Genomic DNA, 24,754 nt, shown 5'->3' with positions numbered 1-24,754 from the left:
CATTTTAACTATATTAATTCTTCCTATCCATGAACATGGTATGTGTTTCCATCTATTTGTATCTTCTTTCATTTCTTTCTTCAGTGTCTTATAATTTTCTGAGTACAGATCTTTTACTTCTTTGGTTAAATATATTCCCAGGTATTTTATAGTCTTTGGAGCAATTGTAAATGGAATTGCTTTTTTAATTTCTCCTTCTGATGTTTTATTATTGGTATATACAAATGCAACTGATTTCTGAATATTAATTTTGTATCCTGCTACTTTACTAAATTCATCTATCAGCTCTAATAGTTTCTTGGTGGAGTCTTTAGGGTTCTCTAAATATAGTATCATATCATCTGCATATAATGACAGTTTTACTTCCTCCTTACCGATTTGGATGCCTTTTATTTCTTTTTCTTGTCTGATTGCTGTGGCTAGAACTTCCAGCACTATGTTGAATAGAAGTGGAGAAAGTGGGCAGCCTTGCCTTGTTCCTGATTTTAAGGGGAATGGTTTTAGTTTTTCCCCATTGAGTATGATGTTAGCTGTGGGTCTATCATATATGGCCTTTATTATGTTGAGATATGATCCCTCTATTCCCACTTTCTTAAGGGTTTTTATCATGAATGGCTGCTGAATTTTATCAAATGCTTTTTCTGCGTCAATTGATATGATCATATGATTTTTATTTTTCATTTTGTTAATGTGGTGTATCACATTAATTGATTTGCGGATGTTGAACCACCCTTGCATACCAGGGATGAATCCCACTTGATCATGGTGTATAATCTTTTTAATATATTGCTGAATTCTGTTTGCTAGTATTTTGTTGAGGATTTTTGCATCTATGTTCATTAGCGATATCGGCCTGTAGTTTTCTTTTTTTGTGGTGTCTTTGTCTGATTTTGGGATCAGGGTGATAGTGGCTTCGTAAAAAGTGTTTGGGAGTCTTCCCTCCCTCTGGATTTTTTGGAAGAGTTTGAGGAGAACAGGTGACAATTCTTTTTGGAATGTTCTGTAAAATTCACCTGTAAAGCCATCTGGTCCAGGGCTTTTGTTTGTTGGGAGATTGTTGATTACTGATTCAATTTCCTTGGTGGTAATCAGTCTATTCAGGTTTTCTGTCTCCTCTTGAGTTAGCCTTGGGAGGTTGTATGCATCTAGGAAATTGTCCATTTCTTCCAGGTTGTCAAATTTGTTGGCATACAGTTGCTCATAGTAATTTCTTAGGATTTTTTGTATCTCTGCGGTGTCTGTTGTCACTTCTCCTCTTTCATTACTGATTTTATTAATTTGGGTCCTCTCTCTCTTTTTTTTAATGAGTCTGGCTGAAGGTTTGTCAATTTTGTTTATCTTCTCTAAGAACCAACTCTTGGATTCATTGATCTTTTGTATTGTTTTTCTGGTTTCTATTTCATTTATTTCCGCTCTGATCTTTATTATCTCCTTCCTTGTACTCCCTTTGGGCTTATTTTGTTGTTCTTTTTCCAGATCCCTTAAGTGTGAAGATAAACTGTTGATTAGTGATGTTTCTTGTTTCTTTAGGTAGGCCTGCAGAGCTATGAACTTCCCTCTTAGGACTGCTTTCGCGGCATCCCATAGATTTTGGGTCGTTGTATTTTCATTTTCGTTTGTCTCGAGATATCTTTTGATTTCTTCCTTGATCTCCTGTTTGACCCATTCATTATTTAGTAACATATTATTCAGCCTCCATGAATTTGTGTGTCTTCCAGTCTTTTTCCTGTAGTTCATTTCTAATTTCATAGCACTGTGGTCAGAGAAGACAATTGGTATGATTTCAATTTTCTTAAATTTATCCAGACTTGCTTTGTGGCCTAACATATGGTCTATCTTGGAGAATGTTCCATGTGCGCTTGAGAAGAACGTGTATTCTGCAGCATTGGGGTGGAATGCTCTGAAAATATCGGTTAAATCCAATTGGTCCAATGTGTCATTTAAGGCTGTTGTTTCCGTATTGATTTTCTGTCTGGAAGACCTGTCCCTTGTTGTCAGAGGTGTGTTGAAGTCCCCTACTATGATAGTGTTACTGTTGATCTCCATCTTTATGTCAGTCAATATTTGTTTTATATATTTAGGTGCTCCTATGTTGGGTGCATAGATGTTTACTAGGGTTATATCCTCTTGTCGAATTGATCCCTTTATTATTATATAGTGTCCATCTTTGTCTTTTAATATTTTCTTCATTTTAAAGTCTATTTTGTCAGAGATAAGTATTGCAACTCCAGCTTTTTTCTCATTTCCATTTGCATGGAATATCTTACTCCAACCCTTCACTTTTAGCCTGTGTGTGTCTTTTGATCTGAGGTGAGTCTCTTGTATACAGCATATACAAGGGTCTTGCTTTCTTATCCATTCAGCCACCCTATGTCTCTTGATTGGAGCATTTAAACCATTTACATTTAAAGTGATTATTGATAAGTACATAGTTATTGCCATTTTTAAATTTGTGGATAGATTGTTTTCGTCTTTCTTCTATTTACAGAAGTCCTTTTAGTATTTCTTGCAATGCTGGCCTGGTGGTAATGAATTCCTTTAGCTTATTCTTTTCTGGGAAGCTCTTTATCTCCCCGTCAATTTTAAATGATAGCCTTGCTGGATTAAGCAACCTAGGTTGTAGGCCTTTGTTTTCCATCACTTTGAGTATCTCCTGCCACTCCCTCCTGGCCTTCAATGTTTCTGCAGAAAAGTCATTTGATAGTCTTATGGGAGTTCCCTTGTATGTAACCCTCTGTCTTTCTCTTGCTGCTTTTAGGATTCTCTCTTTGTCTTTAATCTTTGCCATTTTAGCTATAATGTGTCTTGGAGTGGACCTGTTTGGGTTTATCCTGGTTGGAACTCTCTGCACTTCCTGGACTTGTATGTTGGTTTCCTTCATCAGGTTAGGGAAATTTTCAGAGATTATTACTTCAAATATGTTCTCAATCCCTTGTTTCTTCTCTTCACCTTCTGGTATTCCTATGATGCGCATGTTGTTGCGCTTGATGTTATCCCATAGGTCTCTTAAACCATCTTCATTGTTTTTTATTCTTTTTTCTTTCTGTTGTTCTGTTTGGGTGATCTCTGCTAACTTGTCTTCTAAGTCGCTGATTCGATCCTCTGCTTCATCTAACCTGCTGTTAATTCCTTCAAGTGAGTTCTTTATTTCGGTAACTGTGTTCTTTAGTTCTAACTGGTTGTTCGTTATGATTTCTACATCCTTCTTGATGTCCTCTCTAAGTTCCTTAAACATTCTTATCATCAGTATTCTGAACTCTGTCTCTGACAGTTTGGTTACCTCTGCTTCATTTAGTTCCATTTCTGAAGGTTTCTTCTGTTCTTTTATTTGGGATATGTTTCTTTGTTTCCTCATTCTGGCTGACTCTCTGTGTTTGCTTCGATGTATTAGGTAGATGCCCTGGAGTCCTTAGTTCTTGCTGGATTAGTGTATAATAAATGTCCTTTATATTTGACTTGCACTACTTCGTTCTTCTCCCCTGCGTGTGCTCTAAAAGTGACTCTTGTGTTGTGTATATTGTCCTGTTAAAGAAGATCCTTAATTGCTTTTCGCTTGTGAGTAGGTGGAGTTAACTCCTAGGCTGACTAGTTGTGAGACTTGGCTTTGCCCACGCAGGGTATTCTGCTGCGTGAGGATTGACCGCTTAGATGTGGTTTGCCCTTTGGCCTCTATGTGCCTGTAAAGAATCCCCTCTGAGTGTGTCACTTGTAGGTCAAACCCGGTAGTACTCTGGCTTGGTCTGGAGTTGGCCGCTGGGTATGTTGAATCTTGTGCCTCTTAAGCTGGGCACTGGTAGGGCAATTACAGAACAAAGCAAATCACCAAGCACAACAATAACAACAAGGAAAAAGTCAAATACATTCACATGTAAAAAAACAATCGACAACCCCCACTCGACACAGGCAAAGATGTCAGAAATATAAAGACAAATCAAAACAGAACAAAAAAAACAGCGCCAGTTGTGGCTTAAGCCCACCAAGTAATCTCCAGGTTGTTCTCTGCTATAGCACAGAGTCCCCACTCGACACAGGCAAAGATGTCAAAAATATAAAGACAAATCAAAACAGAACAAAACAAACAAACAAACAAACAACAAACAAACAAACAAACAAAAACCACAGCGCCAGTTGTGGCTTAAGCCCACCAAGTAATCTCCAGGTTGTTCTCTGCTATAGCATAGAGTCCCCACTCGACAGAGGCAAAGATGTCAAAAATATAAAGACAAATCAAAACAGAACAAAAACAAACAAACAAAAAACAAACAAACAAAAAACAAACAAACAAACAAACAAAAAACACAGCGCCAGTTGTGGCTTAAGCCCACCAAGTAATCTCCAGGTTGTTCTCTGCTGTAGCACAGAGTCCTCACTCAACACAGGCAAAGATGTCAAAAATATAAAGACAAATCAACACAGAACAAAAACAAACAAACAAACAAACAAACAAAAAACAAACAAACAAAAAACACAGTGCCAGTTGTGGCTTAGCCCACCAAGTAATCTCCAAGTTGTTCTCTGCTGTAGCACAGAATCCCCACTCGACACAGGCAAAGATGTCAAAAATATAAAGACAAATCAACACAGAACAAAAACAAACAAACAAACAAAAAACAAACAAACAAAAAACAAACAAACAAAAAACACAGCGCCAGTTGTGGCTTAAGCCCACCAAGTAATCTCCAAGTTGTTCTCTGCTGTAGCACAGAATCCCCACTCGACACAGGCAAAGATGTCAAAAATATAAAGACAAATCAAAACAGAAAAAAAAAAATAAAAATAAAAAAAGACAGCGCCAGTTGTGGCTTAAGCCCACCAAGTAATCCCCTGCGTATTGTGCAGGTAGAGCCGGTCACCTGATGCCCAGAGTGACTCTGAGGCTGCAGCTTTAGATGCGTGGGGCTGAGGGGTCTGGACAGTAGGTTTTACAAAGTCAGTGCAGTTTCTGCCCTTGCCGGCACATATGCACACCGAGAATAGCACCACCAGCCCTGTGTCCAGCTCTCCTGAGTCTTAGGGCACCTCTTCCCTGTGTGTGTGTGTGGCCGGCAGGGAATTCCTCAGCTGCTGAAAGCTGAGTGCTGTATCTGCCACTTACTGCTGATCCCTGGGAGTGCCTCCGCCGATGTAATTGCCCCTCCCTAGGCAGCCCAGAAAGGGTGGGGGCTGGGGATGGAAAGAGGGGTCTTCTCTTTCCCAGCCCAGCTGTGTCACACCCCACCCACAGGCCAGAAACGGTGGTATCTGGGGGTGGATGAGTCTTCTGTCTCCTAGTCCAGGGCAAACCACACTCTTCTCAGCCTCTTCCCTGGACCAAAGCCAGCGGCCAGTCTTCCCTTAGCCCAAACCCCAAGGCTCCTCTGTAATCTGACACTGCTCTTCAGATCAGGAGCCAGTTTAAGTCTCTGGAAGGGTGGGGGTAGGATTGGAAGAGCAGGGGGAGGGGCCCAGGTATGGAGTTTAATAGCCTCAAATGCTAGATATCCTCCCTCTGCGGGGGGGAGAGGTCTGCTGTGGGACGCAAAGTAGAGTCCGCCACCTGGCTTTTGTGTTCTCTCTTTTGTCCTGGGAACCCCTGCATCTCTGCAGCTGGGGATGTGTTTGCCCCGCTCTAGGCTGGCTAGAAAGGGTGGGGGCTGGGGATGGAAGGAGGGGTCTTCTCTTTCCCAGCCCCGCTGTCTTCACACTCTTCCCGCAGGCCAGAAAAGGTGGTGGCTGGGGGTGGAAGATTCCCAGCTCCTAGCCTCCTCCCTGGGCCCGCCTGTCTTCCCGGAGCCGGGGCTCCAAGGCGCCTCTGTAATCTGCCGCTGCTCCTTAGTGCAGGGGCTAGATCAAGTCTCTAGAAAGGCGGGGGTATGGTCGGAAGAGCGGGGGAAGGTGCCCAGGCACGGAGTCTGTGTTCCTTGTCCGGCCCAAGGACCAACTGAGGTTATTAGCTGAAGTTAATGCTGGATATGCTGCCCCTGCAGCGGGAGAGGTCCGCTGTGGGACGCAGGGCAAAACGCCCACCTCGTGGCTTCCGGGCTCTCCTCCGTCCTGGGATAACCTGCGTATCTGTAGCCGTGGGTGTGGGCTGGAATTTCACAGGCACAGGTGCGGAGCAGATTTCCACAACCCAAGGGTGGGGGCCGAATTTCTACCGCCACAGGTGTGGACCGCGATTCCAACCCGCGTCCCCACCGCCGCCGCAGGTGCGGCGTGTCTCCGCTCCGCTCCCTTCCTTCTTCCCCTGCTCGCCCAATTTTTCCCCACCTGCAAGAAATCCCTGCGCGAGTCTCTTCGCTGTTCTGCGTGATGAGCAGAGAGTCCTTTGATGGGTTATAAGCTTCCCGTTTCTGATAAGATCCGACGGAGAACTCAAAAAGTGCGCCCCGCTGCCGCCATTCCTATGACGTCACTCTCATGTATTCTTTATTTCAGTTATTGTATTCTTCATTTCTGACTGATTCTTTTTTATGTTTTCTATCTCCATTTTTATGTTTTCTACCTCTTTGTTGAAATTCTCACTGAGATCATTGAGCATCCTTATAACTACTGTTTTGAACACTGCATCTGATAGATTGCTTCTCTCCATTTTACTTAGTTCCTTTTCTGGAGCTTTGTTCTGTTCTTTTGGTTGGGATATGTTTCTTTGTCTCCCCATTTGGGCTGCCTCCCTGTATATTTTTCTGTGTTAGGTAGGGGTGCTATGTCTCCCAGTCTTAGCAGAGGGTATTTAATGTAGTAAGTGTCCGGGATTGTTGAGTGACAGTCTCCTTGGCCACCTGAGCTGGGTGCTGCAGATATTATCCTTTGTATGGGTTGTGTGTGCCCTCCTGCAGTAGAGCCTTGGTCACTATTTGCACATCAATAGGAGGGATTGATCCTCAGGCTGATTGCTTGTGAGGATAGGCTGTGACTATAGTGGAGGAGCTGTTGTGCTGGGGCTGATCCCAAGGAGCAGGATTCACTTTAGTGGAACTCTGGTGCTTTCTGATTCCACTCTTTGGGTGTTTCATTTGTGGAGGTGGTTGAGTTGTGCTTCGATATGGTCTGGGGGTGCCATATCACTGGGGGTGCCAGCCCCATGGCCTCCTGAGAGAGACCCTACCTCAGGCAAAGTTCAGCTGCAGCCTTTGCCCTGATGAAGCCACCTGGAATGAACCACAAAACAATCTGCAGACAGCTGCCACCTTCACTGGGTCTGGAGGTGTCTGGGAGAGACCAAGCCTCAAATCAAGGTTGGCTGCTCCCAGTGCTGGGCTTGGAGCTGCTCAGCTCAGCAAAATGTCTTTTCTAGGTTTTGTGAACCTTTAAGAGATTTTAGAAAAGTCCACAGCATGGGCCAAAACAGGCTGTTTGCATGGAAAAGCCACTGAAAGTGGCTTGGGTGGGCTCACAATTTGGGTATGGTGGAGTCTGTGGAAATCACCAGCGTGGGGAAAACAGTGTTAGGCAGGTTGATGGTGACTCAGATATGGTGGCCGCCTGCTTCTATGTGCCAGGAGTGGGGAGGGCTCAACAAAGAAATAATGGATTCTGCGAGCACTTCTGTCTGTAAGAAAGCGACTCCTGCTGCCCTCTCTCTGAAGCCAGACAACTCAGTTCCTTCCTATATGTCCCTAATGCCTTTCAAGCTGCTGCCCCAGTGCTAAATCTCGAAGTAAGTGAGTCTATCAGGGAGTAAGTCCACGTGTGGGCCGTTTAAGAGGAATGCCTGGGACTCCAGCTGACCTCTGCTGTCTCAGCCACAATCTCTGCTTGGTTTTCACAGCCAGAAGTTGTGGGGACTTCTCTTTCCAGCACTGGAACCCTGGGTTGTGGAGCCTGGTGTGGGTCTGGGACCCTTCAATCCTCAGGGGGGATCTCCATAGCTGAACATCCTTCCTTATTTTTAACTGCCACACATGGGTGTAGGACCAGCCTGGGTCACATCTCCAACTCTCCTACCAGTCTCAAGGTGGCTTCTTCTGTATGTCCTTAGTTGTACGACTTCTGTTCAGCTAGACTTTAAGCAATTCTCAATGATGGCTGTTCTGTAGTTTAGTTGTAATTTTGATGTGGTTGTGAGAGAATGTAAATACAGTGTTTATCTACTCCACCATCTTGCTATAGACAAGTATTCTTAATCAAAGATCATTTGTTCCAATCACTAGAATTAAGGGATTAAGGCAAATCACAGCATGCTTTCACCCTGTACCTTGCTATATAGGTAAGATCTTACAAGAGTGAAAACAAAGAATTATCATGATCAATAAGCTTCATGATCAACAGACCTATGAGCTTAAATATTAGAAACAGCAAGAGATTAAAAGTTTACAGGTGGAGAATAGCCACCAAGCAGAGAATGGGCACATGAAAACTTCATCCTATTATCTCAATTATGATTTTTTAATGTCAACAAACATTTGAGTACTTATTATGTACCACATATTTTGATAGGAGTCAGAAGCATTCCCTAGAACTCAGGACATTTATTGTTAAAACCAGGATGGTTGGTCACCCTAGAATGAAATAGCCTCTGCCCTCAAGAACTTACAGCTTAGAAAAAAACACAAATACAAATAAAAAACAGATGCAATTTTGTTTAAGTGGATAAATCAAGGTAGCATGGGAAAACAAAATAGAGGTATCAAGCACGTTTTTAAAGCCTGTAGTTCTTAACCCTAGCCACTCATTTTACTTCACTTTTTTCCAAATTAGTTGAAGAAGCTGAGGTCCAGAATATTTATTTCTCCAGAGATTCTGATTTAATTGGTCTAGGTTTGGGGCATGGGTATTTCTTTAAGTGCCCAAAGATGGCCTTTCTAAATGGCATTTTAATATACAGCTTGGGGAATATAGTCAATAATGTTGTAAAGATTTTGTAGGGGGTCAGATGGACACTTGTCTTATTAGGGAGACTACTTCGTGGGCTGTGTAGATCTCTGACCACAGTGCTGTACACCTGAAGCTGAAGCTGAATAATATTGAATGTCAACTATTATATATATACATATATATACATATATATACATATATATGTATATGTATATATATATATACACATACACATATATAAATATATATATACACACACACACATCTATATATGCATATATACACACACATATATATATATACACAAATACAAACACACACAAAATGTCAGACAATTAAGTTCATGAGTTGTCCAATCTTGTGTGTGTGTGTGTGTGTGTGTGTGTGTATTCATGAGATGTGGAGTACAGCATAAGGAATAGAGTCAATGGAATTGTAACAGCTGTATATAATATCAGAGGGGTAGTAGATTGGGGGAAGAGAGTTATCACTGTGAGGGATGTAAATGTCTAACTACTACATTGTTTTGTATACCTGAAACTAATAAATTTTTTTTAAAAAAAAACGAGAAAGAGATCTTAGTATGGAGCCAAAGTTGAGAACTACTGAGCTAAACCTAGCCCTGAAACACGCTAAGGTATAATCAGGTAAAGGTGGCAAGGGGAGAAAAATTGGCCATTTAAGAGGAAGCAATATGTGGTAACGTCCTGAGGCAAAGTAAGCATGATCCTTTAAAACACTAAAAGCATTTTAGTGTAGCCAGAACATAGGATGAATATAAGAAGAGACGTGGCTGAAAAGGTAAGTGAGATTCAGATATTGAAGGGCCTTGAAAAACATTTTCAGAGGCCTAACCCCATGTAACACAAAAAAAAGTTTGCTACTTATAGCCATAACTGCCTTCTAAATAGTATTTGTTTTTATACTAAATATCTTGTTCTTCTGAATACTTCGATGGGTTTGGACAATGAAGGTATCCTTGAGCTGAGTTTGAGAGCATCCTGCTCTAGATCTGAAAAGGGTGACTAGGATGGAGAATGTTGGGGAATATGGAAAATTAGAAAGTCCAGGCCTCCATAAGTGATGCAGGTACCAGTCAATTTCAGCTTACTGTTTTCATTCAGGAATGTGAGCACTTTATTGTTCGATGATTGGATTTAAATGAAGGGGGGGAAAAACCTCTCAATTTTAAAATAAAGTCATAATATTTAAATGTTGACTTCCAACATTATATAAGTGAATAAAAACACCTGTGGCTTCAGTTCCAGGGAAATATTTGTTGTTCCAGGGAGCCATGAGAAGAAAAACAGTGAGGGAAAGCAAGAGACCAATGTTATGGTATGAAACAAAGGTGCTATATAGAGTGAAATAGCCGATTAACAAGCATTTGCAGTGGTGTAGCTGAAGGAATTTAAGACAAAAATAAAGATCCCCACTACCTAATATTTTGTTTGTTTGTTTTAGTTTGAAATAGATAATAGAGGGACAAAACTATAAATAAGGAGACATTCTAACTGGCAAGAAATGAATGATGATGTTTCTTAATAAAGATAGGAATGTGAGCTCAAGAGTCAGAAAGATGCATTTAAACACTCCTTCTGCTTTATAGAAACTGTATTATCTTTCACTACAAGTAAACTAATTGGCTTTCCTTCATTTGTAAAATATAGATAATAATAGTATCAAACGCTTAGGTTATTATAAAGATTAATTGTTGTAATACACAATGTTTAACACAGTTTGCGTCACATTTTAAGCATTTAACAAATGTTACAACATCTACTATTAACAAGGAAGTTGCCTCAAAGGCAATAGGCATCAGATGTATTTGAGAGATGTCAAAAAGAAAGAATTTATAGAACTTGATTAATTGAATATGGCTGATAAGGTAATAAGGATCACTCCCAGGCTTCTAACATCGACAAGTGGATGGATGAGGGTGACTTTTAGTATAACGAAAAATAGAAAATAAGGACAGATTTTGAGAGGAAAATTATGTGTTCTGTTTTAAATATGTCTCTGGGACACATGAAGATGGTGTCCTTTAAGGTAGCTGGATATTTATATCTAAAACTAGGAAGAGAAAATTGGGCTAACAATATATTCTTATAATTTACCAGCAATAAAATGCAATTGAAGCCATGGAAATGGATTTGTTCATGAAAAATAAAATGTATGGAGAATAAAGAAAAGATGAGCAAGAACAGAGACTGGAGAAATAGGCTGTTGTATTTTTTTATTTATAGAAATGGTGTTAAGATGACATGGAGTTACGCTGTTGAGGCTTATGATTATGGAGAGGAGTGGAATCGTGCCTGGTGGGCTGACATCCCAGTGTCAGATAAGTTAGGAGAGCTTGAAGCTCTTGACTCAGAATGGGAAAGAGTAAATGTCCACGCTGGTGCTCTGGATTGGGGGGTGGTAAAAGTCAGAGATGTCATTTACTCTGATAGAGCAGAGCAAGCCAAGAGGAGAAGAGTAAGCCTGGTTACAGATTCATGGCACTCTATTTTTCTTTTGTGTTGCTCCCTAGCTTTTAATAAAGTCTCATCTAAACATTTTATCCTTGTGTCCCCTCTGCCACAGGGTAAAAGCTATTACTTACTGATACTCACACCAGTATAAAGTGAATCTCCCCTCCCTCTCTCACCAGAAGTTAGTGTAGCACAGGGCAGTGAGAGGTTCTCAAGGGACAGAGCAGGAGCTCTAGTATAGGTACTCTCTTCTTCTACCCTCTTCTACTCTCAGCCAGAAACTCTGGAAAGTTTCATCAAAAAAGGTGACATATCTTCATGGGAAGGGGCAGCCTAAGGGGTTGATATAAAAGGAGGCTCAGGAGTTCCAATGCCCAGAGTCAGCCTCAGTCCCACTCAGGTTATGTCTCTTATCCTCGAAACAAACCAGAGAACAGAAGGCAGTGAGGAGTGAGGAATGGGGCCTGGAAGATGTAGTTTTGAATTCCTCTTAGCAATACTAGAATCGGGCTCAAGTCATCTAATGATCTGAGCCTCAAACTCTGCTTCTAATTAAAATACGAAGTATGATAATAGCTGTCTTGCTGGGTTTTAGAAACAATTAGTGTAACAGTTAAATTGTAATAACATTCAAACGTGTAGTTGATTAGAAGTAACCCAACTTAAACCTAATTAAGCAAAGAAAAAAATGTGTACATGCAAGTGAAAAGTCAAGGGTGTACTAGCTTTCCTAAGAATTCCATTTCTCTCTGCTATGCCCTTTGCTGGATTGGCTTCATTTTCAGGCTGTGGAGGCAATACAGGTGCATCACCATTATTGTCAGTGCCTCCAGCACAAAAGAAGACATCTCTTCCTAAAAGGTCCCACATGTAAACTGGGATCCAGACCAATTAGACCATTTAGGTCATTTGTGTTGTCATTATCATTTTAAAATAAGAAATAACTGGCTTGTTGTGGAGTAAATCCATACTCTTGTGTCTACAGGATTAATCTCATCCCCGAACCAGTCATTGCCCAGATGTATGGAATAGTGGTAATTATCAAGACTTGAGCCACAAGCCTTCACCTGGGCCAATAACTATGCCTGGATCTAGCTCTAAACACGGTTGCCTATTAGAATCTGGGACAACTGAAAAAAAGGGGGAGAAGGAGGAGGAGAAGGAGAAGGGGTAAAACGAGGGGGAAAGAGGGGGGGAGGGGGAGGAGGAAAAGGAGAAGGAGGGGGAGGGGGAGAAGGAGAAGAAGAAACACAATGCCTCAATGTCTGGGAATTACTCCCAAGAAATCTGATTTAATTGCTTGAGATGGGACCTAGATACCAGTGCTCTTTTAAGCCCCAAGGTGGTTCCATTGGGTTCAAGGTTGAGAATTCTGGCCTAGGGGGACTCAGTACACTGATCAGCCTGGACTCCATCACTAGAGCCAAAATTAAAATCTCATTTAAACCCCATGTACTAAAAATGGAAGATGGATTATTCCTCCAAACAAATCTGAGGCATAGTTACTAAAAGAAACAGGAGTGCCTAGCTGACAAAACAGAAATCCACTACTACATAAGCCACACATCTTAACTTCATACTCACCGTCAATCTATTTTGTTGCAAACCTTGCCAAGTTCTCGAAACCCTAAAAAGGAAGGTCATGATTTTTCTATGTGATACATCTAAGTATTACAGGAAACATTATTCTAAGTGCAGAAATATATAAAGGGCCATTTAATATACAAATCACCATTATTTTATATTTAAGAAGAATAAAAAGGAAGTCAGAAGTGCTGAATGAAGCCTGGAGCTATACTGGAGGATAGGTCATGGGATGAGGAGAAATGGAGATAGGAAAAAGGCAACAATGTAACTAACTCCTAGATATATTTTTATGGGGGTCAGAGAAAGTACACTTTAGACCTTTTTTTAGCATATTTGGCTGCCATTGTTCCTGGAGAAAAGAAAAAATATTAGCAGTAAGATATAGTGATTAAAGGAGTCAGGTTAAAGATACATAGCTAATGCTAGGTTTCTGTATCCCCAAGGCTGAGACAATGCAGGTAAAAATTCCCAGACAAATCTTTAATTTCTGCAATGTAGTCTACTTTAGGAATTTACACTTATTGTTCCACACATCATTAAGCTACCCTCAGGAGTTTAATGAAGCTCAGCGTCCACACATGTTTTTGTGCTAGTAATGCCACACATTCTACATAATTATCAGGAACATCCATCTTTTAACTGTGGCCCAAAATGCTGTGGCAGCGTACAATTTTCATGGTTTAGGAGCAAAATTCTAGGTGATCCCTTGGAATGCAAGGCAAAACATTCTGATATTGCTTCTTAGTGGATTAGGTTCTTACGTGGCAAGTCATGCATTTTAGGTCTCCACCCTGTCTCAATGCTTGAGTTTTCAGGATGTTAACAAAGGAACTATTTCCTCTTAAGTGGTTACCCAGGCTAAAATGTGAACTAAAAGCTCTAGAGACCAGAGTATTATACTTCTTAGCTTGCCAACCTATTGGTGACATGTTTTAAGTCAATAACATTCTCTAGAATGTTTGCTCATCTTCAAAATACATTCTGTAGTGAGGTCCTACAGGATATCAGTTAAAGAACATTGTGGTAGATGCTAACTATAATGGTTTTTACATGATAAAAGCAATGAGAAATGCTAATTTTAAAAAATATTTCTGAAAATACAAATGGTTCTATGAAATACTTGAACATGGTGAAAGAATGATCTGAAGTTTCTTTTCTCTTTTTTCTTTGAAATTAGCAATTATATTTATTTACTTTGGGGAAGAGCAATCAACCCTTTATCAGTCTGGTAGAGCCTATGGATTGCTTCCCAGAATACTTTTTAAAACTAAGTATCAGAAAATACATAAGATTATCGAGAAATGAAGTATTTTGGAATGTATTAGTACAGGTTCACAGACCTGAAAGTTCTGTGGATCTAAGTTGAGAATCTAATCTTATGCAACCTGTCTGTAAAGGTTTTATTCACAAGTGAGTTCAAGGCATTTCAACAAAAACATGTTAGAAAGTGTCTTGGCAGGGAAGACAAACTCAGACACTCATACGGTTAGGCAGGTAATGAGAATACCAGCAGAAAGTGTGGCAGTGCATGTGTGAATGGTGGGAACTATGGTAAAATGCAAAGTGCCTGCCCTGCCTAAGGACATAGCCTGTATTAAGGTCCAGCAGATTGTTGCCACATTCCCGGAATGGGGACCCTGTATGGCCATGTATTCCCCTTTTTCAAGAGAGGCCAGACATCTGGATTTTTATAGGAACTGTTCATTTTTGTTAATGATGGCTAGAAAAAAAAATTAACACTGGAATATAGGTAGGTAGGTAGGTAGATAGATAGATAGATAGATAGATAGATAGATAGATAGATAGATATAGATAGATAAAAAGATATACATCTATCTATAGATAAATAGATAGATAACCAGATTTGTGTGAAGGTCTGCAAGTTTATAACTTCAGAAAAGTAAGAGGGATTTAAAAAAATTAATTACTCATATTTCTATGTATTTTTACTATCGGTATCTTTATTACATTTATTTTGAAAACATAAGAATTAATTTAAATGTAATTCTTTCTTAGGTTGGTAGCATGCTGCCAAAGAAAATCAGAGGTTTCAGGAGCAAAATTGTTTTTAATTCTTCCACTGAACATTTATTTAAAAGTTGCTTCTAAGGGTAAAGGGAGTCAAATATATGGTGATGGAAGAAAAAATAAATAAATAAAATATAAAACCTGCTTCTATGTGTTAGGCAATACACAGGTTGGTAAGAATTTAAAGAGTAAGACACTCTCTTTGTTTCCAGAATTTACAGACCAGTGTGGAAAGAGTTGTACCAAAAGATTATCATACAATCTATTAAGGCCAGTCCTGGAGATATATAAAAAGTACAAAGGGAGTAGGAAAGAAGAAAACATGTCTTTCCAGGAGACTGGGAGGTATTCTCAGAGAAGAGATCTCTTTGAGTAGACTTTTGTATCAAGGGGCCCAGATTATTAATGATCTAATAGGTTATCATAAAGAACTGAGCTTTTATCCTAGAGGATATAGAGGTCATTGAAGAATTCTGAACAAGGAAGTGATATATTCAGATTTTTGTGATCATTCTGGCTGCAGTATAGAATATGGCTTACAGGAGGAGACAGAGTAGAAAATAAAGAACTGCAAGATGATGGTTTCAATGATTCAGACAGTAAACTATAGCCACAGTAGGGAGTGGAAATAAGATTACTTGGTTGGAAAGATACTTAGGAACAGGAAAACAGAAACTGGTGGCTGATTTCATGCAAGTGGGCAGAGTGCAAAAAGACAGTGAAGAGTTGAGAATGACTCTTGCGACTCTCTGAGAGGTAGTCTAGAATAAATTAGAGCCAGACTGCTTGAGTTCAAATCCTAATTCTTCCACTCATTTGCTGTGTGACTTTAAGCAAGTTATTTATCCTCTCTGAGCCTCAGTTTTATATAAATGCCAAGTGTTCTTACAACAGTATTTACAGGTATGCCTGAACATTACTGTCATCATTATTATTATAATTCTTGTTAGGCTGGTGTTGCCATTCAGTTTGTTTTAGAAGACTAAATGTTGCATTTGAAGTGCTTTTAGAAGATTCCAGGGTTGCATAGTTGAATATGTGGATCTCAGGTTGGGAAAAATTTTCGTTAGCACAGTGATGGTGCAGTTAAAGCCTCTTATTTACGCAGAGGCATTTTTGGGTCAGACAGCCAGGGTTTGAGTCTCCAGGACACGGATATTTAATGGGCAGATGGAGTAAGAGCCAAAATCCTCAGAGGTTCCTAAGAAGAGAAGACTAGAGAGGTAGTAGGAGAAAAACAATAGAGCAGTGTCTAAAACCCATGAAAAGTAAGGGTTTTAGAAAGTATAGTCAACACAGAAAATGCTATAGAGAAGTCAAGCATGGTAATGACCAACAAGCAGCTATATTTAACAATTGAGAAATATTTAATAAAGTAATTTAACATGGCTAATTTGACATGTAGAAAACACTCAAATGTCAGTTTCCTTTATCTTTCTTATTTTAAATGCATTTCTAGGGAGAGAAGAATGAACAACAACTACTAGATTGACCTATATAACTTTCTATTTTTGTAGATCAAAAAACACTGAATTCAACAATTTCACATAATTCAACTATGCTGAGTACCTGAAAAATCTACTACAAGGATCAGCAGCGTGAAAACAGGTATTTTTCTATCGTTTGTGTTATGATGCAAGAGCAAAAATTACCTTTGCTTTCTTTTCATTTTACTAAAGAAATGGAGCCGGTAATGATTGTCCATATTGTATTCACACAAATGAAAGGTAATTATATTTAAATGCCTTTCTTACTCTGTATTCTACTGTAGAGACAATTTTCCTTGTCACTTCACCTTTGAGTCTAAAAACTTCAGGGATGAAACCTAAATGCAACAGTGATTTTAAAAATAGGATATTTGTACCTTTCTAAAGAAATATCTTCTATTATTAATAACATTAGTATTATGAGCAAGTCTCATTATTTTGGGAGTGTAGGGTGTAAAGTACAAAATATTAAGAGTGTTGGCTTTGGAATCAAGTCTTGACTCTACCACTTGTTAGGTGTGAGATCCAGGGAAAATTACATTTCTAAGCCTTCATTTTGTTATATGGAAAAAGGAAAAGAGACTGCTGTCTCTTGGAATTTTGGTAAGATAGGGGAAGATAATGTATGTAAGGGGCTTAGCACAGTGCCCCTAACAACAATGTTATGATATTTTACCTTTCATCCCTCCATAGCGGGTAAGCATGAGAAAGTTTAAGACAATTGTTTTTAAAAGAATAGGTACTTTTAGAAGGATAAGTCTTTTCATACACCAACAAAAACCTTTAAGTTATTTCTAGGGATGTAGGCTTGTCCAGTCATGGATAGACTTCCAAGAGAACCAGTAGCCAGATCCATAACATTCTAAGATACAAGAACTGAGTAAACTTTGCTTCTCATCAGTTGGGAGCTGGTCAATGTGTTTCTTCAAAACCAATGAAATAAATGAATCGTAAAACAAAATCCCTCAACATCTATACCCAAATAAATGCCATCATAGGTAGCTTTAACATATCCCCAAATTGTTAACTTGATATTTTACAAAGATGAAAAAACAAATAATTTTTAAAAATATATTTCTTTTTTGTTTCACATTAAATTAAAGCAAAATAAATTTATAAAATACACTGAAACTATCTGGTGAAAAAGCCCTTATAAATTCATCACCTAAGTTTCAAAGTATATGGTAGTATTTCATTTTGAATTTAAAATTGAATGAAAACAGGGCTGAAAATGCCCTAACCTATTATTTATTTTTTGTTTTTATAAAGCTTACTATGTTTTGCTGTTGGCAAAATAGCCATTAAAAATTTAATGTAAGACTATTTAGAAAAAAATGGAATCCCATAAAATATGATAGTATTATGGATCTTAAAGTAAAGCCACCAGTACAGATATTCCGATTAATCACACTAAAAACACAAACACACAAACCTGTTTGTTTCATCTACAGAATTATTCAATTAAAAGAGTGCTTAGAATTTAACAGTATGAATAATAGTTCAAGCCAGGGAGGTAGTCAAATTGCAAGGGAATATGAATCTACAAAGTCTATACTAAAGAAAGTGTTCCAAATTCTCAAGGCACTTACTTTGTGTGGTGAACACACAATGCAATATATAGATGATGTATTATAGAAATGTACACTTGAAACCTATATAATTTTACTAACCAATGTCACCCTAATAAATTTAAAAACAACAAAGTCAGTTCCTTTCCTTGCTACAGTTAGGAAATTACTACTTGAATTAGTTAAAAAATACAATGAGTATACCTTTAAGAAACACACACACACACACACACACACACACACACGCTCACATTCGTGTACACACTAGTTAGCTAAGAGCTTTCACCAAGAGAAACACATATTTAAATCCAGAATATCATTTAGAATTTGCCTTGGGAAAATTAAAATTAGATTTCTCACCAGTTTAAACTTCTTACTGAGAAATAAATACAGTCCATAGTGTGATACAGAATTGAATCAGCATGCACAGTAAAACATAAGCTCTAAGGACACAGAAGATTCTTTTTGCAAATAATGATCTTGGCAAACAGCCTCCTATATGTACAGAAAACTGTGTTCCTTGCTTATAGCAGCTCTCAAGGATACAACAGGTAATTGTGTGCTGCTAATTCAATTTACAAACGATGTGTCCAAGCCTGGAGATAGTTTGTAGTTTCATTCAGTGAACGTAGGAAACTATATCAGCAAGGTCATGCTATACAAACTCATTCTCCCACAATTACGGATCTTTTACTGTTTTATAGTATGAATTTTAACACTGCAAATATGTAATGCCATTCAAAAATTGGTCCAATTACTAAGAGTTAAATAGTAAAAAAAAAAAAAAAAGACAACTAAGAAAACGTATTGAGTATATAAATATTCAATGTGTATATAAATATTGAGTATATAAATATTCAATGTGTTTTTTCCCTCAAAGTTAATTAAATATCCATTTCGTTAGCTAAATTGTAGATCTGAGGTCACAATACTCTTCCATTAAAGCAAAGTGACATCTTTAATGCATAAAACAGGAAAATCAAATGCAGTACATTACCTTGTGTCACTTGTTGAACTGCCAGCATTATCCCAGACATAGTGTCTGGAAGTAAGTTTTCTTTCAGATTGTAATGTGGTGCCCATTGCAAAATAGGTAGCCGCCTTCTACACCACTGTTTAAAGTCTTCACAGTGTGGGACATGCATCTTGCTCCATAGCACACTTTTCTTTTTCCTCTTTGCCCCTGTCATTTTTCAGATTCCTTCTTGTAGAAGTAAACTTTAGACAAGGAAAAAAAAATCGTTGCAGAACACCCCTTCAATGTCAGTCTCCAATTCATCTGTGGTTTACAATTTCAAAGCTACCCAAAAAATAAATCACTGAAAGAGAGAGAGAGAGAGAGAGAGAGAGAGAGAGAGAGAGAGACAGAGAGACAGAGAGACAGAGAGACAGAGAGACAGAGAGACAGAGAGAGGCAGAGAGAGACAGAGAGAAATTAATAAAAGCACTTAAATATTTGTAGCCGGGCTGTATGTGTTATTATAGCGCAGCTAACTATTCTAGATAAAAATGTAGATTAAAACCTTGAATTCTTATCTGAATGAGATGGAGAAATCGTTCCTGTTAGTGTAATATTTTTCCAATCTTGGAAAAGTAATGGATTCCTTGTTAAGTTGGTCTAGAGCTCTCTCACCAGTAAAGTCTCTTATATTCTCTCTCATCTTATGTTTTTGTCTCCAATCCCAATAGCTAATGTATTTCTGGGCGTGTGTTGGAGGTGGGCTGGGTTATACTAATGAAATCAGGAACATTCAACCAATTCAGTCTCTCCCTACAAGCTATTCAAAAACATGTATCTGTCAGAGGGGTCTGTCCTGAAAAACAAAATCAGAATCTGGACTTCTTTGGGAAGTATATATTGTCAGTGTATCAATTGACTGCCAGTTCTACAAAATTAGAAACATAGGAGGGCATTGCTAAATGTCCTTATCTTTTTTATTCCCCAGTATATGAGATTTTCATTCATACAGAAATATTCAGACAGTCACTGCCCCGTCTGGAAATAGAATAGCCACTTCTCATGAACGAACTGAAATTTCATCTTATGGGCTACAAAACTAAGCATCCCACTGAGCAAATATTGGTGGCAATAGTTCATCCCTGTCTCTGAAACCATTTGGTTTTCTCGGACTATTTCTAGTTCTCACACTCATGGTTTTGTAACTGAAATTTCTTGAGGAATAATATATAGTTCAAACTATTGTTTGAAGTATCCCAACTCTTTCTGTGGCACTATTTTCACATGACTTTTAGGGGATTTCTTTTTTTACAAAAGATGTTACATTTTATATTATAATAAAACAGGCTGTCAGATTTTTATTTTTATTTATTATGATTGCTCTACCACAGCGCTCGGAAGAAAACGCCTGCATTTATGAGCTGTGCCATTGGAATTAAACCAAAACACCAATATATTAACTAAAATTGTGAAGCCAAAAAAAAGAATACAATGTTTATAGTTTGCTGCAGCCCTTTTAATGCCTATTAGTCCAGACAGTAGAAATCTGGTTTCTGGAAGCCTTCAGAATAACAAAGTACTTAGATCCCCTTGGATACTTCCAAGGTCCCCTGGTGTACATTTTCTGATTGTATTTTTATTTATTTATTTATTTATTTATCTCATTTAAAATGTTCATTCAATTGTTTTCAGTATATTCACAAAGTTGTACAGTCATCACCACATCAATTTTAGAACATTTTTATCATTCCAAAGAGAAACTTCATACTTTTTAGATATCACCCCCCAATCCTGACATCTTCCTCCCCTTTTACTGCACCGTCCCAACTCTAGACAATCACTAATCTACTTTCTGTCTTTATAGACTTAAGTATTCTGGACATTTCATATAAGTCGAATTGTATAATCTATGGTCATTTTTTTATTAGTTCCAGGTATACAAAACAACATAATGATTCGACATTTACACTCCTCACAAAGCTATAGACATCATCTATAGCTGTTACCATACCATTGACTATATTCCCTATGCTGTTCTTTACATCCTGTGCTCTTATTTATATATGGCCAAAAAAATGTATACACATTTTAAGAAAGGAAAAAACTGTATTAAAATTGCAATACTCAATATATACTAATAACAAAAGATGAATACAAGTCACGTTTGACTTCTGCAATTACAAGAGGTGCTCAAAGTGGTTACCTTCAGCATAATTTTAATTCAGCTTTTTCATTTCTTAAAATGAGTATACTTTTTTTTTTTTGGCACCCTCTGTATTTATAGTTGACATTCAATATTATTCTACTTCAGGTGTATAGTGCAGTAGTTAGGCATCTACACAATCTATGGAGTGATCCCACTGATAAGTCCAGTACCCATTTGGCACCCTACATAATCTTTACAACATTATTGATTATATTCCCCATGCTGTATTTCATATCCCCATGACCATTTTGTGACTACCAATTTGTTTTTAAATTAAGGTGAAGAGCTTCACCTTAATTTAAAGGTGAAGAGCTTCTCTTTCAGCCTTCCAAAGATGGTGTCACTTTCTATCTGTGCAAAAATACCTTTCTTTTTAAATCCAATGAATCCTAAACATGTAGCAATATATGTACATTTTATTCATAAAGCAGGACAGAATTTGCTTTGTATTTTTCCAATTGTTTACCTTATGTTAAATTTATAAACTTTTCATTAATTTAGATTTAGAGTTCCATATATAATATAATATATTATATAATATAATATAACATAATATATACCGGGGGTGCCAAAAAAATGTATACAAGTGGACACTTTGGTCAACATTCCTCAAGCAGTAGTTCGCTGTAATCAGAAGTATCTGGAAACTGATGGTAACCACTTTGAGCATCTCTTGTAATTGCAGAATTTAAACTTGACTTGTATTCATCTTTTGTTATTGGTATACTCATATATTGAGTATTACAATTTTAATACAGTTTTCCTTTCTTAAAATGTGTATACGTTTTTCGACGCCCTTTGTATATACTGAATATATACGAGGTCTGACAATTAAGTTCGCGAACTTGTTGCAACAATATTGCTAACGTTTTTTTCTATCAGAGGGATTATTCATTATGAATTTGTACCAACTGGACATACAGTTAACCTAGTTTACTATTTCAAAGTGCTGAAAAGGCTGCGTGAAAAAGTTAGATGACCTGAACTTTTTTTTTTTTTTTTCTTTTTTTTGGATAATTTTATTATTCATGATTCATTACATTTTACTCATGTTGTTTGGTTAAACCTGAATTTGGCAAACAACGAAGGGATAAATCCCAAATTGGATGAGTCAACATTTCTATTATAAACTTGTTTTTATTATCTTGTTTATTTTTTTATTTTTATTTATTTTTTTTTAATTAATTAGTTTCAGGTGCACAAGACAAAGCAAAACTTAGACGTTTATCATTTATATCCCTCACACTGTGTGAACCCCCCTCCCCCCATCCACTATCCCTCTGTACGTTCCCAAAACCTCTCACCTTCCCCTTATCCCCACCCCCCCGCCCCTCTAGCAACCCTCTGTTTTTCCTCCATGTTTCCAAAACTGTTTCTGATTAGTTCATTCACTTATTCTTTTCTTTAGATTCCGCATATAAGTGAGATCATATGGTATTTGTCTTTCTCTTTCTGACTTATTTCACTTAACATAATGTTCTCTAGGTCCATCCATGTTGTTGCAAATGGTAAGATTTCTTTCTTCTTTATGGCTGCGTAATACTCCATTGTATAAATGTACCACAGTTTCTTAATCCAGTCATCTACTGATGGGCATTTCGGTTGTTTCCAGGTCTTGGCTATTGTATATAGTGCTGCAATAAACATAGGAGTGCATAAAGATTTTTGAATTGGAGTTTTGGATTTCTCCGGATAGATACCTAGGAGTGGGATTGCTGGATCATAAGGTAGTTCCATTTTCAGATTTTTGAGATATCTCCAAACTGTTTTCCATAGTGGCTGCACCAATCTGCATTCCCACCAACAGTGCACCAGCGTTCCCTTTTCTCCGCATCCACGCCAGCACTTGTTGTTTGTTGATTTATTGATGATAGCCATCCTGACTGGGGTGAGGTGGTATCTCATTGTGGTTTTTATTTGCATTTCTCTAATGGTTAGTGAGGTTGAACATTTCTTCATATGTCTGTTTGCCATCTGTGTGTCCTTTTTAGAAAAATGTCTCTTCATGTCCTCTGCCCATTTTTTAATTGGGTTGTTTGTTTTTTTGGAGTTGAGTTGAGTGAGTTTTTTATAAATTTGTGATATTAACCCCTTATCAGATATATCATTGGCAAATATCTTTTCCCAATCAGTAGGATCCCTTTTTGTTTTATTGATGGTTTCCTTTGCTGTGAAAAAGCTTTTTAGTTTGATGTAATCCCACATGTTTATTTTTCCTCTTACTTCCCTCGCGCGAGGGGATATATCAGTAAAAATCTTACTCCGGGTAATGTCTGTGAAGTTTCTTCCTATATTTTCTTCTAGGAATTTTATGGTTTCAGATCTTACATTTAAATCTTTAAGCCATTTTGAATTTATTTTTGTATGTGGTGTAAGGAGGTGATCCAGCTTCATCTTTTTGCATGTGTCTGTCCAAGTTTCCCAGCACCATTTATTGAATAGACTGTCTTTACCCTACCGTACATTTTTGCTTCCATTGTCATAGATTAAGTGGCCATATAGGCATGGATTTATTTCTGGACTCTCTATTCTGTTCCATTGATCTATGGGTCTGTTTTTATGCCACTACCATGCTGTTTTGATTACTGTAGCCTTGTAGTATAATTTGAAGTCAGGTATTGTTATACCTCCCACTTTGTTCTTATTTCTCAAGATTGTTGAAGATATCCGGGGTCTTTTGTTATCCCATATAAATTTTAGGATTATATGTTCTATTTCTGTGAAAAATGTCGTTGGTAGTTTGATAGGAATTGCGTTGAATATATATATTGCCTTAGGCAGTATGGACATTTTAACTATATTAATTCTTCCTATCCATGAACATGGTATGTGTTTCCATCTATTTGTATCTTCTTTCATTTCTTTCTTCAGTGTCTTATAATTTTCTGAGTACAGATCTTTTACTTCTTTGGTTAAATATATTCCCAGGTATTTTATAGTCTTTGGAGCAATTGTAAATGGAATTGCTTTTTTAATTTCTCCTTCTGATGTTTTATTATTGGTATATACAAATGCAACTGATTTCTGAATATTAATTTTGTATCCTGCTACTTTACTAAATTCATCTATCAGCTCTAATAGTTTCTTGGTGGAGTCTTTAGGGTTCTCTAAATATAGTATCATATCATCTGCATATAATGACAGTTTTACTTCCTCCTTACCGATTTGGATGCCTTTTATTTCTTTTTCTTGTCTGATTGCTGTGGCTAGAACTTCCAGCACTATGTTGAATAGAAGTGGAGAAAGTGGGCAGCCTTGCCTTGTTCCTGATTTTAAGGGGAATGGTTTTAGTTTTTCCCCATTGAGTATGATGTTAGCTGTGGGTCTATCATATATGGCCTTTATTATGTTGAGATATGATCCCTCTATTCCCACTTTCTTAAGGGTTTTTATCATGAATGGCTGCTGAATTTTATCAAATGCTTTTTCTGCGTCAATTGATATGATCATATGATTTTTATTTTTCATTTTGTTAATGTGGTGTATCACATTAATTGATTTGCGGATGTTGAACCACCCTTGCATACCAGGGATGAATCCCACTTGATCATGGTGTATAATCTTTTTAATATATTGCTGAATTCTGTTTGCTAGTATTTTGTTGAGGATTTTTGCATCTATGTTCATTAGCGATATCGGCCTGTAGTTTT

General features: G+C 37.8%; 1 protein-coding gene across 1 annotated transcript in view; it reads right to left on the bottom strand.

The window, feature by feature from the left end:
- The window catches only part of SLC26A7 (solute carrier family 26 member 7), a 263,341-nt gene extending 244,086 nt beyond the window's left edge, over positions 1-19,255 (bottom strand). The window contains exon 1 of the mRNA XM_088799743.1: positions 18,938-19,255. Coding sequence (XP_088655869.1) covers positions 18,938-19,130 — 193 coding nt within the window. The 5' untranslated portion in view covers positions 19,131-19,255. The remainder of the gene's footprint in view (positions 1-18,937) is intronic.
- Between the last annotated feature and the right edge of the window lie 5,499 nt (positions 19,256-24,754).

The sequence above is a fragment of the Rhinolophus sinicus genome, chromosome 7, assembly GCF_057876585.1.
Source record: "Rhinolophus sinicus isolate RSI-liver-muscle chromosome 7, RSI-T2T, whole genome shotgun sequence".
NCBI classification, from domain to species: Eukaryota; Metazoa; Chordata; class Mammalia; order Chiroptera; family Rhinolophidae; genus Rhinolophus; species Rhinolophus sinicus.
The sequence above is the reverse complement of the archived record's forward strand: the minus strand, read 5'-3'. Positions and strand labels throughout refer to the sequence as shown.